Source organism: Narcine bancroftii, chromosome 3 (assembly GCF_036971445.1).
Source record: "Narcine bancroftii isolate sNarBan1 chromosome 3, sNarBan1.hap1, whole genome shotgun sequence".
Classification (NCBI taxonomy): Eukaryota; Metazoa; Chordata; class Chondrichthyes; order Torpediniformes; family Narcinidae; genus Narcine; species Narcine bancroftii.
Window position 1 is genome coordinate 363,662,806 of NC_091471.1, and position 14,066 is coordinate 363,676,871.

General features: G+C 40.9%; 1 protein-coding gene across 16 annotated transcripts in view; it reads right to left on the bottom strand.

The window, feature by feature from the left end:
• bahcc1b (BAH domain and coiled-coil containing 1b) overlaps positions 1-14,066 on the bottom strand; it is a 421,144-nt gene that overhangs the window by 233,687 nt on the left and 173,391 nt on the right. For all 16 annotated transcript variants that reach the window (XM_069930138.1, XM_069930136.1, XM_069930134.1 and 13 more), the window contains 3 exons: positions 8,984-9,180; positions 8,049-8,185; positions 4,986-5,117 (listed from right to left, as the gene is read on the bottom strand). In XM_069930138.1, the coding sequence (XP_069786239.1) occupies positions 4,986-5,117; positions 8,049-8,185; positions 8,984-9,180 (466 nt within the window). The remainder of the gene's footprint in view (positions 1-4,985; positions 5,118-8,048; positions 8,186-8,983; positions 9,181-14,066) is intronic.

Consider the following 14,066-nt stretch of genomic DNA (forward strand, 5'->3'; position numbering starts at 1 on the left):
GAATTGCCTGCAACCAGTGAACTTGGAGGATTGAGAAGTGTGATTGGACTGTGAAGCAAAGAACTTTTCTGAACTTACACACACACACTACATACATGTGCACTTAGAATTAGAAGGGGTTAAGTTAGGTTAGTTAAGCCAATAGTGATAAGTTAAAGTATGATTTTGTTTTCATGTTTAAAAGATAATTAAAAACAACTTTTGTTTAAGTAACCATTTTTCTTGGTGAATATCTATTGCTGGAGGCCTTCCAGAAATGTTGCACACTGCAGCCGCTGCAGTGCAGCATGGCTGGCATGTATTGCATTTTAATTTAAAATATTATCAGTGTGTTAATAAAGTTATTCATTAAACACAAAAGTATCACAGTGCAATTGTAACATTTAAAAAGATAGTTAAGATAGGTGCAAGGCAAGGGAAGATTTAGAGTCATGTGTACTGAGCACGGGCAAATGAGGCTAGCTTGGGAAGACATCTTGATTAGCATGGGTTGAAGGGCATGTTTCTATGCTATAAAACTCCTCGACTCTTGCAATATCTTGACCAAGAGCAATAACAGGAGAGAATAACTCACCAAATACAATTTGCCTTTGTTGCTGGTCTAAACCAACAATACAGTGGGGTCATATGATGAGGCAGTTGTTCTCACATGAAACATGTCACAGGAATCAATGACCAAAGAGCAAAATAAGACTGCTTCAGACTCAGTAACATTTTTCAAACTTATTTTTTGGGAAGAATAGGAATGTGCAACAGAAGATCTCACCATTTATTTTAAGTACCTGAATAGAAATCAGAAAGCAATAAAATTTTAAAGTGTTTACTTAGTAAAAAAGAAGTCATATAAGGCAAGCGAGCAAGTGCTGTAATCTCCCAGTCGGTGGTAAATAAGATGACTGGTTAAATCTCACTAGTTAAGTTGATTTGAATGTAGATCAGCAAATAACATCGAGTCTGCTTTAGTTCAGACACTACAATAATGGATCCTTTGTACGCACTAAGTAATTTTTGTTTTGTCGAAGAAAAGTCTTTGGCATTAAATTAAATTTTATTCTCCAAAGGGATAATGGGTTCAAACTTTTCACACAAAACAGAGCTCGGAATTAACAGCCCGAATTCAATCAATTAAATTTTAATGACTGGGTTTGCATCAAGTGTGTAACCAGCAAGATTCACCAAAGCAGCCTTGCCATTCTTATCTTCTTTAGCCAGGGGCCAAAGTTCAAAGCACCCTCCGTCGTACAATCTCTAAGCCAAATCACTCAGGAGTTCACTCCATTAGCAGGTTGGGGAGAAGATTTGACGCCAGACTTCGCAACACAAATTACTGCTGAAATACAACAAAGGATGGAATGTAGAAGCTACTGGCCAGATCATCCTGTTCGGCGTTCCTTTGGGAAGTCAGCAGTGTTCCACACAAACATGTGACTCTCCATTGGTTTAGATTAGCGATGGCATTCAGATAAGATTCTCAATTTGTCTTATAAAGCGCTTGCGCATTAATAGCCTGTGTGACCGCACCAAAGTTCAGAATAGTTAAAAGGGCTAATAAAGATCTTTATTACCTTACATGTCACAATTCAAATTAGAGACAACACAATGCTAACATCATTTCAAATTGCAATAGCTATTGACCATGTGAAGGTAAAACTCAATGTTGCCAGTCTGCCTTTGTACTAAACCTGAGCGTAAAAGTACAGGCAAGGACCACATATTCCTCACAGCAGAAACTCATTCCTAGGAGGTTTTACCTCTGAAACAATAGGCGGAGGGGAACGGAAAAGGGGGAATTATTAGAATAATTATTTTATTCTCGGCGTAAACTGTAGATATTTTTGCAAAGTGTTGAGATCAAAATACTGCGTGCTGTACAATTATTTTAAACTCCAAACTCCAGAAAGTTCTTCAATGTCAACAGGACCCCCATTTACATTATTCAAAATATTTCATACAAAGCTATGTCATTCCAATGCAAGTTTTTAAAAAAAACCTGCAGAATCACGTCACAACTGGAGTGAGTCAGAATAACCACAACTTCACCCTCAAACCCACGGCGATAATGGAAGCTTTTTGCCTGTTTTGTGACCTTGTGTGCCCCTGAACTTTACATTTTTTCAGTCAATTCTCGCAGTCTGAATTAGTATGAAAAGGGAACTTTCTCCAAGACAGGCCAAAGGAACCAACTTGGAAACTCCACGGCTCCAACAGTTCTAAAGAGTGCAATGTATTGTTTAATTTTTTTTTGGAGAATATGTTTAAAAGATTACACAATGAATGCGCCAAAGTGCTAAAATAATGTTGATATTATAATGTATCCGGTGCAATAACTTGCAGTAGAACTATTGCACCAAATATATGAATCGTTAATGTACATCTGAGAGTGATGGAATAACAACTGCAACTATTAAATCATTGTTTTTTGGGAATGATCTAATCATTACACGTCCAGATTCATGGACTGCAAGTGTATACAACAGCTCCCTGGCTCTATATAAACCTGCTCCTTGAATGAGCTGTTTTTTTCTCCCCCTTGGCTGCTGGGAGACTGCGTGCTGATGTTAATATTTTTTTTAGCTAGCAGGCATCCTTAATGCTGAGTGAGATAAATAAAAATTCAGCTCTTGATCAGAGGTACAAATCTAAATATCAGCATCAACAATTTCTGTTTACGTGCAGCTTTTAACATTGTAAAACAAGCCACAGAACAACATCAGGCTAAATCCAACGCTGTGTCACACAAGGAGATATTAGATAAATTCATTTCTCAACAGGGACTCTCCGTCACATTCCCCTCCTCTTCGGGGGGGGGGGGGGGGGGGAGAGAAGGAAAGTACACAGCACATTTAAGTAAAAGCCTTGTATTCTTTTCACCTCATGTAAGAAATATTTTTAATGTTTTTCATGTAGGACAGAAACCAAAACTTGACTGCTTCACTGGGAAGGGAGTTCATGAACTTTGAGGGCCACAGCCAAAACGAAGGTTGGGAATGGCTGTATTAGGACACATGACCAGCACCGTAGCTGAAGTATTAGGTTATAAGGAACCTCCTTAAGGTAGAGATGTAGCAAAGTGGGGAAAATATCAATTTAACAGAGGTGTATAAAGAGTACCGAGATGTGCCTCAGATAAGGCTCATATCAGTTAAACAAGTATGGACCTTTGATTTTTTTTTGCATTGAACTTACGAAGATGTGCAGCAGGAAGACTCAAAGAACTAACATCTATGTTGTCTGGCAGCATACATAAAGCCCACTGCACCAGTACACCTGGCACTACCTTATATCCACTGGCATCACTAAATCCAAGAGTGTTTCAATTTTTGCATTGCCCAAGTAGGCCTGCGTTTCAATTTCAAATTCTGAGATAGTTCTGGTAATGCGAAAGTTAATAATCTTGTTACTCAATATTAACAACAGATGAAATCATTCAGAGGAATGCTACATTACAAATAAGAGAATTATTAATTTTAGTTTTTTTAATTTATAGATATGACCCGGGAACAGGTCCTTCTGGCCCATGAGCCCCCACCGCACAAATACACCCATGTGATCAATTAACCTCATATGTCTTTGGAATGTGCAAGGGAACCAGAGCACCCGGGGAAACACACACAACACGGAAAGAGCATATTAACTCCTTGCAGACAGTGTCGGATTTGAACCCGGGGTCACTGGTACATTGTGTTAATTAATCACTTCACAAACCATACTACTTCTGAAAATTGGAAAACTTGTAAAATATTGTGGTCAGCTAAAATAAATACTGAGAAAGGCAATCCGATGTCTTTATATTGCAATTGCATTTTCCAATTAAATCAAAAACGGGGATGCTGGGATGAGTCAGGGCACTCTAGAAGAGTGAAGATCCCCTCTGTGATGTAATGCAGTAAAACAGCAGTCAAATGGGTGTATGATGCCATGTTGATTAGCATGGGACTAGTTCCAGAGGCCATGACTATTGATTCAGGGACAGTTTGAATTCCATCATGACACCAGGGGAATTTAATTTCAAGCATTAAAATTACCCCGTGGTGAAATCAACTGTGAAACTATAGGCTTGTTGTACAAACCCACCTGGTTAATTGATGTTTTGCAACTGCCCTTTGAAATGGCTCAGCAAGCCAGTTGGCTCCAGAATAAATGCCAATCTTCCAAACGATGCCGAACTTCCATGGACACATTATTCAAAAAAATAGGCTCAACACAAGATCACTAATGACTGTTTGGTGGGAAAACCCTTGAACGTTATCTATCTAGATAGTCGAGTTTAAGACAGGGTGTGCAATGTTCCAACTGTGTGCGGTGTGCTGGTTGGGTGCCAGTATTGTTCACTAAATCACAAAAGGGACAACAAAAGGCTAATTGTGGACAAGCCATATATCGGACCCCTTGCTGCATGAAACAGATGTATGAAAAGGGATAGAAAACCAGATTTTTTGATGTAGAAAGAAGTGGATGGGAGCAGTAATCTTATATGGACAGTAGTAAATGGTGCAGAAAACTGAAGGAATAATAGCTGTGGGGAATGAAACTAAACCAATATTAACTGGACAGAAGAAGAAGGAAAGAAGATAAAGAATAGAGATGGTGTTGATGCAGCAGAGAGTTGTGGGTGCTTGGAATGCCTTGCCAGGGGTGGTGGTGGAAGCTGAAACATTAGGGACATCTGAGACAGGCCCATGGAAGAAAGAAAAATAGAGGGTTATGAGGTAGGAAGGATTTAGTTTGTTTTGTAACAATATGTAGGTCGGCACAACATCGAAGGCCAAAGGGCCTGAACTGTGCTATGTTCTAAATGTATAAAGCCCTGTTCCAAACCAGACACACCTTACAGTAGGACAGAGTCCTTGTTTTTATTTTTGCTCAGGTAGTTTCTGATTGGAATGTCCCATAACCCTAGTCAGTGAGTTAGACCAGAAAGTGTGTGGCTTTGCCCCGGAATCACTACAGAACAGGAATCTTAAAACAAAAAACAATCAACTTACTTAGCTTTCTTGCTGTCACACTTCTCAAGGTCACCAAGTTGACCCAGGGAAGAGAGTACAGTGGAAAGGTGTTTGCGTTTCCTCGGTCGCCCAGGCCCGCGTCTTGCTGGACTCCTTGAGTTTTCATCCCTCCTATTAATCAGAAACAAAAAAAACAATCAACTCGTGTCAGTCACATGTTTTCTCACCATCCTCAAGTCATTTGCCAATCACAAAGCTTGCACCAACCAAAATAATCCACTATCTGGACCATAATAATTTTCAAACACAATGGTACTGTTATGGTTTACTGTCTGGAATAGTATATAAAAGCCTGGGCTGATAATTCACCACATAGGTTTGATACAGACTATGACTTGAATGTTGTGGGAGTGTCATTAACGGAGACATTTCAGCTACCAGGTTGTAGTAAAAAGCCTTTTGGTTCAGCCACTCTAGCTGCTCTGGCATAAATGTAATCCGAAGCCAACTATGCGACTATATCTTAACTTCACGTTGAAGCAGGCAAGCAAGCCACATCCTTGAGGCCACAGACGGGGGAATTTGGGATAAACAGTAAATATTAACCAAGAAAATAGTATTCATATCCTAAGGATAAAATAAAAACTTTAAAGCAGTGGTTCTCAACCTTCTTCTTTCCCCTCATCTATCACTTTAAGTGATCCCTACGCCATCGGTGCCCTGTGATTAGGAAGGGATTGCTTAAGGAGATATGTGAGTGGGAAGGGAAGGTTGAGAATCAGTGCTCTAGACTCAATTGTCACTGAAATATATTTGCTTGAGAAAAATTATCATTTGCCCATTTCGTTTGGAGTTATGAAACAGTGCACATGATGAGTCAGTGAGGTACGATTAAAACTGGTTTTCAAACTTTTTCTTTCCACCCACAACCCACCTTAAGCAATCCCTTACTAACACAGAGCACCAATGGCATAGGGAATACTTAAAGTGGTGTGTGAGTAGAAAGAAAAAGGTTGAAAACCACTGCTTTAAAGAATTCTACCTTAACTTGGGGAAATCAGTCGGTAAATTTAAATGAACTACATCCATTTTGTAGTAATGCTGGAGAAACTCGGGCACATGCAGCAAAGATAAAGATGCATAACCAACGTTTCGGGCTTGAGCCTTTCATCAAGGTATGTTTCTTGCTACATAAAGAACACTGTTTGACCTGCTGAGTTTCTCCAGCAATGTGATTTTACTTCAATCACAGTGCCTCCAGACTTTTGTATTTTATTCCTACATCCATTTTGTTCACCATTTTATTTTGCTGTTATTTCGCTTGTTGTTGAATAAAATGCCTCCTTCCTAAAAAAAAATGAAGCAGGCTAGTTAACAGAGAAAAATAGTCCTAAGACTCAAGCACATAACAGCAGGTTCTCAGCCACTTGGGACACTTGGGCATGTGGAACACGTTGACAGACATAAGCAGGATACTTTAAAATAATCCTGTTTCCCCAGACTGCAATTCAAAACTCCAATCCACTCAAGATAATGTTCACATTGTCGAGTGTGTTTTCTGCTTCAAGGACATTCATCTCGTGAAACTTAGCAAGCAGGTGGAGACAAAACCAGGGATGTTAACGTCATGCAATGAGCCAGCAGTTTTAGACTAACATAATACACAAAAGACTATAAATACTCCAATTACTACAGAGAAGGTGCATCAAACTCTGAAGGTCGTCCATAACTTCAGCAGCAAGCCCAAGTTGCACATCATGTGATAAGAGGGAAAATGCAATGGTTGTGATGTAACAAAGTCAAATGAATGCATGCCCAATGAAACCCTATTCTCCAAGGGAACTTCTCCATTACAGCTGCACCAGCATCAACTCACTCACAAACAAGGGCCAGTTTGGAGAAGTATTAGAAGATAACTAACGCTTATGAAAACGAAATCATTTTGAGAGGGCGAGTGGGGGAGAAACAAACCCCACAAACCTGTTCTCAGTGCATGTTTTGTGATTTGCTTGGCGTCTCCATTGTCGAATGTTCTGATGCAAGTCCTGCTCTCCCAAGTTTTCCCCTCCCCCTCTCGTGAAAGAATGTGATATTCAATCTCCACCCTCTGAAAAACCTTCAGGAGCTGAAACAGTGAGTGACAGGAGGCTCTGAAGCTTACATCAACAATAGCATTCAAACGTGGAAAGTCCTGGTTGGCTTTCCTCTCCTTAGGTTCGTGGCAGCGAAGCCCATTGCCACTTATCAGGGAATGGCTTGTGGAGAAGTATTTAGAGCATTAAATTGGTGCTTGCCATAAGGGACAACTCATTACTCATTCATTTTACTAAATTGGGTGGCACGGTTAGCGCAACGCTGTCCCAGTACCAACGGCCAGGACTGGAGTTCGAATCCTGCACTGTCTGTTTGTACGCTCTCCCCACGTCTGTGTGGGTTTCCTCTGGCTGCTTTGATTTCCTCCCACTGATCAAAACATACCTGGTTGTAGGTTAATTGGGTGCCGTTGGATGGCACGGGCTCCTGGGCCAAAAGGCCCAATATACGATTTTTGAAATGAAGCTTTTGTTTTTGCAGATGTTCCTTATCTCCTGTTTAGTTTACTGAACCTGCTTTTGTAGTTTTCGCTAATATGTCGCAGCCGGGTTCATTCCTTTTCATAGAAGGAGGAATACATTGTGGTCGTGTGACCCAGGCCTTGGCTCTGTTACTGGGGTATGCAGGCACAATGCAAACACACCTGAAATTTACCAGTCGCTGATTGAGATCCATGCAAGAACCAGGTGCAGGGTCTGTGCAATGTCTGAAATGAAAAGGGCCACCGAACTAGGAACCAATGAAAAGGGGGTGGATTCTGTGATGGGGGCTGGGATTCTGGCACTGGAGGAGAAATTAAAATGTAACGAAGAAGCAAAGATGGGAAATTGGAAATGTGAACTGAGGATCTACTCGTTAACAAATCTGAACACTACCTTATACTTGGATACCATGAACAACATAAGACTGCATCAAAACACTCAAAAATAGGAAACCAGTTCATTGGAAACAATGCGAATTGTGTGCCTGATTCTAGATGGGCATTTCTTTTTTAAACAAAGTACCCACTCATAATCGTGTCTCCTTTGAAGTTTTGCCAGCTCCCGCTGTTTTTCCTTGTAACGGCGTTGCAAATCCGCTAGCCTCATCCTCATCTCCAGCTCCAAAGTGTCCATTCCGTCAATCGCAGCCTTCAGAGGACATACCTTGAATGCCAAGAATCGGTACAGAATGACAGAGGTTTTGTCATCAAAAAGCAATATCACTTAATGGTGATTATCAACACAAATCAATAAAAAATAACCACAGCATCATAAAATGCTATATTAGCAAATGCCACTGTTTCTTGGTGATGGCTGCTATATTATTTAGGAAGTGGAAACCTGTACCATTATTCATTTCTGTTGACATCCAAATTTTAAAACATCCTGTATAAAAGCCTTTATTTTCTTATGGATAATGCAAAAAAAAAACAAATAAAATACAGGAATAGGTCCAATCTAATTTCTTTTTTCATAATGCTCATCTTCTCACAGAAACAGATAGATTGGCACTTTAAATTCTCGTGTTTCTCTTCGGCACCCAAGCCAATCAACCATTTACACTTGTTCAGATCCATCGCTGTGTATTCCAGGAAAACCAGGGCTGCAATCCCAGCACCAGAAGGACAGTGCCCCACACTGCTGATTTTAACCCTGATTCAAATGGGTTTTTCTCAGAGAATATTTTCCACTTGGGCGGAGGCCACAATTTCCAATGTCCATTGAAGAATTTAGACAGGGGATGGTTAAGACTGATGCCTCCCAGAAAAAAATACAAGGTGTTTTTGATTCAAGGCTCTTGCAAGAAGATGGATGGAAATGTTTGAGGTTATAATTTCAGTGTAAACATACCAGGACAGGGATTTCTTCATTCTGGAAGGGGTGGGGATGATAATGCCAACTAATAAAGTGGGAACCTTGTTGGGCTGCACTGATTTCTGCTTCATTCACCAATAAACTCACCGTTTCTGCCTTTGGATGCCATGAGTACTTCCTTCGTAAATTCAGTACCCGTGGAATTCGAACTACGTAGGATTTGCTCGGCTCTGTGTCATTATGGGGATCACCCAACCCTACGGGTAATGCTTCTACCAATGAACGAGCCGCAGCAATTGTCGCAAGGCTTTGGAGATCATGATTAAGCATAGCCTCGTCTTCCCCTGCATATGAAAAACATGTTCATGTTCATTTAGTGCTATTCCAATAACTTGATTACCATTTTTGCAATGCAACCTTATTGACACTCAAAGCCAACTTTTGCTCTTTTTCTCTCTCACAACACCTGAAAAAGGCACCAGTCACAAAAAGTGCCTACCAAAGTTCACTCTTATTTAAATGTGTTTCCTTTGTGGATTTTTAAAAAAATTTACATCAGTTAATCACGTAGATTTTCATTCTTTACTTACTGCTGCAGACAATGGATGGCCAAGAAATTTATCCACAAAAAAAATTAAACATAAAGATTCTTAAAAAGTATTCAGAGCAATTGCATGTGATGGTTAATCAGTAAAATTACAAGATTCAAAAGTGAATAAGTGTAGAGAGTACAGTTAAGAACTGGAAAAAGCACACGCCAAACTACATTATCAATGATTCAGGTCGGGATTCCATCTCAAGGTGTCCCAGTAGAATCATTCTATACCATGAATCTATAAACAACATTACAACATCCTTCTTTCTACTCAGCCTTTCAAATTCAGTATTTCCCTGCTTGATAAATAATTAGCTTCAATCTCAATCCCTCATCCTCTTCCAAGTGTCTTGGTCAAACCCACAAGCATCTGGCAACACTGTTGGCAATTTTCTGCCATTATAGTTTCAACCATGTAATTTCCTAAAAAAAACCCAACTTGGTTCTTTGCTTTGCAGTTAATGTTTAAAAGGCATGACTTGCATAAAAAATGGTATTTTTCACCATCTCAGACTGAACCAAAGAAATTGTTGCTCTAAAGCCAACTAATACATTGATTACACTGGGCGATGGATACGGCTAGATTTTCCTTGCCCTTTTTTCTGAATTACCTCATGAGCTTTTTAGAGCTACTTATTCGGTCAAAGGTTAGCTTAATGTCTCACCTAAAAGATGGCAGCTTGTCCATGCAGCACCCTGTGACAGCATGGACTTTGGAATGAACAGAATGCCCAGAACAGCAAATGCCCACCGTGACTGAAGGCTTGAAATTGTAAAACCTAAAACCTAATGTGAAAAAAAACTCTTTTTGCTCACCATACCAGATTGGTGGAAAGAATAAATAACATGGCTGCTCCACAAGAGGATATTTTCAGTGCTGGTGGATGGAATGAATGAAAGTTTCAGTTTTCAGAGCCACGTCTTTCGGTGGCAGAACTTTAGTACAAGAAATGATCTCTGCAGAGGGATCACAAGTGAGCTGTGAAGAAATGCCAACTGGCTCAGAGGGAGAGAGATGAGGGTTGCACCGTGTTTCAAGGGACAGAGCAGTTGCCTCACAGCTTCCAATGCTGTCTGCATTCTCATTGTAACCACGTGTATTTCCTCCAGCCTTCCAGAGACGAGTGGATTTGTTTGGTTAAATGGCCACTCTAAATTCCTTATAGTTTAATTGGTAAACGGTGAATTCTGGGGAGGGTTGACAGCAATGCAAAGAGGATAGGTTACAATTTGTGGTGGTCGATATTGATCCATGACAGACTCACTGGGCTGAATGCCCTCCTTTGATATCAATGGAAAACATGAAAAAGAGACCAGATGGATATGTTTCCAAAGCCCCCTGCCTGGACCATAGCACCAAGATCACAGGAAAATCCTGACGGAATTACAGAACTGGAGAAGAAATGCTGAAAACCACCAAGGAGAGTTCAAATTCCCAATGAGATTCAATTCAATTTCTCTATCTTCTTCCTTGGAAAATAAATTTGTCATGGAAATAGAAGAAAAAGTTCAACTCTGTCATCAGTAAACTTTTTGGAACAATGGGAAAACTGTCTTCCTACCTAATTTCCACTTCAGACTGTACCCAATAAAAGTGCCAGTTTTTCCTTGATACCAAATGGGAAAGGACACTTGGAAATATAAATAAGGAATGTGTGGGTCTTGGAATTTTTTCATAGGCTGAGAGAATCAATGGTGGTAGCATTAACTGAACATTTATCAAGCAGGTGATGACTGTGGGTCAATGTCCTCAATGGCAGCAATCTTTCTGGTGAACATTTTGCTGGGTGTTCTGTAATCTAACTCAAAGACATTACAAGGAGGTTTGGTGCTCCCATTCATTTCCTCCCCATGCTGATTTGTGAGGTGCAGAAGAAACTGTGTGAATCTTTGCAATAGCCTATAACACTCATTGTGGACATTATGGGCTGTGAAAGAAAATGTAACTGGACTAGAGAAGATTTGTTGATTGCAGATCCATCAAGATTCCTTTATTGTCATGTACACAAAATTAGTTTTCCTTTATTTGTCCTGGCGCACAAAGAGATGCCACTGGCCCAGCATCGCTACCAAGATTAGAAAGAGAAGCAAGAGAGTCCCCTCGAATCCCACCACATTGCCTCCTGCAGTCTCGCAACCTCTGTCGATGCACAACCTCCTGTCCAGTCCAGTAGTGGACCTGAGCTTGAGGCATCCAAGTCACCCAGGTTCTGAGCCCCAGATGTAACTTGTCAGCACTCAAGACACTACAGGAGCCCTGCTCTCCATCAACACCTCCACGAATCTCAGTCCTGACACCTTGTTTCCTGCAGCCAGTGGCCTGGAGTGAAGACTTCAGCTGCTGAGTCCTGTTCTGTGACCTGCGACCCTGTTGGGTCCTCTTCCAGGCCTCGCCTCAGCGGGGGTGGAGGGGATTTTCTCCTGCTGCTTCCCTGAGCCCTGCAAGAGCCCTGGGTCACCATCACCTTGTGTATGAACTTCCGCAGGCCCAAACATCTGAAAAAGATTAATCACTGCCAGCCCCATTCTACAGGCAGTTTCAGCCTGCATGGGCTCTTGTGCGGGATGAACGGGCACTAGGACTCCACAGAGGAAGGAGTCTGAAAGATGCATCTCTGCTCTTTTTCTCCTTCTGGGTCCTCACCTGCAACATTGGTGCCATTATATAGTGGCAGCAGCAGCGTCGCCATCTTGAAATCAAATAAAGCCCAAACAGGCAATCTTTGTCCAGTTTTCTGCTTGGATCTTAACTCAAGAGTTAAATTAGATTTCAGGAAAGCAGTGGTATGAATCGTCAAAAAGGTCACAGACTAAAATAAGCAAATTATGTCAACTAATCTTAAACATGACCGGCATGATGTCACAAACTATGGCAATACAATGCCTCTTCTCAGGTTCTCTGGTCATCTAATCGGAGTTACATCATCTTTCCCCGAATGAAGGAATGTTAATGTCCTAAGATACTCCAGGAACGGTCAAAACTTTCGGCTCGAAATGATCAATGACCTGATAAAAATTTTATTGATTAGAGAAGTAATGAGATTATGGAGGTTCTATAATTTAACAGCCTATGCAAGCATGTGAAGGGATTTATACTTTGTAATCTGCACGTTGGAGTTAAAACAATGCTTTCAATGCAATAATCATTGTTTGAGCTAGGTATATAATGTCAGTGTTAAATGTACATGGACATATGTTTAGAACCATAGAACACTACAGCACAAACACAGGCCCTTCAGTCTTTCCAGTCTGTGCCAAACCATTTCTGCCTAGTCCCACTGACCTGCACCTGCACCATAGCCTCCATACCCCTCCCATCTATGTACCTGTCTGCGTTTTTCTTAAATGTCAAAATTCAGCCTGCATTCACCAACTAAGCTGGAAGCTCGTTCCACACTCCCACCACTCTCTGCGTGAAGATGATTCCTTAATGCTCCCTTTCAAGTATTCCCCTTTCACCCGTAACCCATGTCCTCTAGTTTTTAATCTCACCTAAACTCAGTGGAAAAAGCCGGCTTGCATTTACTCTATACCCAACATAATTCTATATATCTCTATCGCTTCTCCCCTCATTCTTTGCATGATGCACATTGTTTTGCAATGATTAGACTGGTGATGGACCCCATGAATTCACCAATGTAAAGTCATTTTGAATTTTCCTGCCTTTTGAAAGAATTCCCTATCAGGTGCACTGGGGCAGGCCAAAGGCAATGTATCCAGTGGTCATAGTACAAGCTCAGTTTCACAAACTGATGGAACTTCTTTCATTACCTTCTTGTCAGTTTTAAATGTACTCCAGAAGCTATTAGCAAGCAAACGATAGTGTGGTGTGATCAATATGAAATATAACTAAAGAAATACAACAAACCAACCAAAAAAAAATACAATTTTACCTTAATTTGTTTTGAATGTACATGCACAAGGAATGACTAATAATTGCAGGCGACTCTAATTAATAGCCCACATGATCTCAATTTTGTCCCACTGAGTCCAAACTAACTCCTTTCCAACATGAGCCACAGACACCTGATAATCTCATGAATAAGCACCATGTTTGCTGAAGATTGCCTGTACTCAGTAGAGCAACTGCAATGTTGCTCATAACATGCCTACCCATTCCTCCAGCTATTTTGATTACCCTTCATCCCACCCTGCCTCCTGTAAGGGTATTGCTCCGATGACGAGTCTCTCATAGATACCTCTGAAATGCCTTTCTTTCAAAACTGTGCTTTCCCCCCCCCCACTCCCCCACCACTACCATTGTTACAAAGGTCTTATTAACATCCATTTCTCACAGCTTTGACCTGATCCCTTCTCCTCAGGGACAGAACAAAGATAAAGTTCCCTTTGTCCCACACAAGACTCTGCATTCAATAGGTAATTCTCTACCATTTCTGCCGCCTTCACATGCCCATCTTCCCCTCTTCTCCCCTGTCACAGAAATGATTCCTTTCCTGAGTCCCTGATCCACTCTTCCATAATCAGCCAGCATGCCACTTCTAAATGACACTTGCCCTTGCAGGCATTCCAAAACGTGTCCTTTCAACTATTCAAGGATCCACCAAACATTTTGTCCAGGTGAAAGTGATTCGCTTTCGCTTCTTTCAATCTACTGCACTGCGTTTAGTGTTCGCA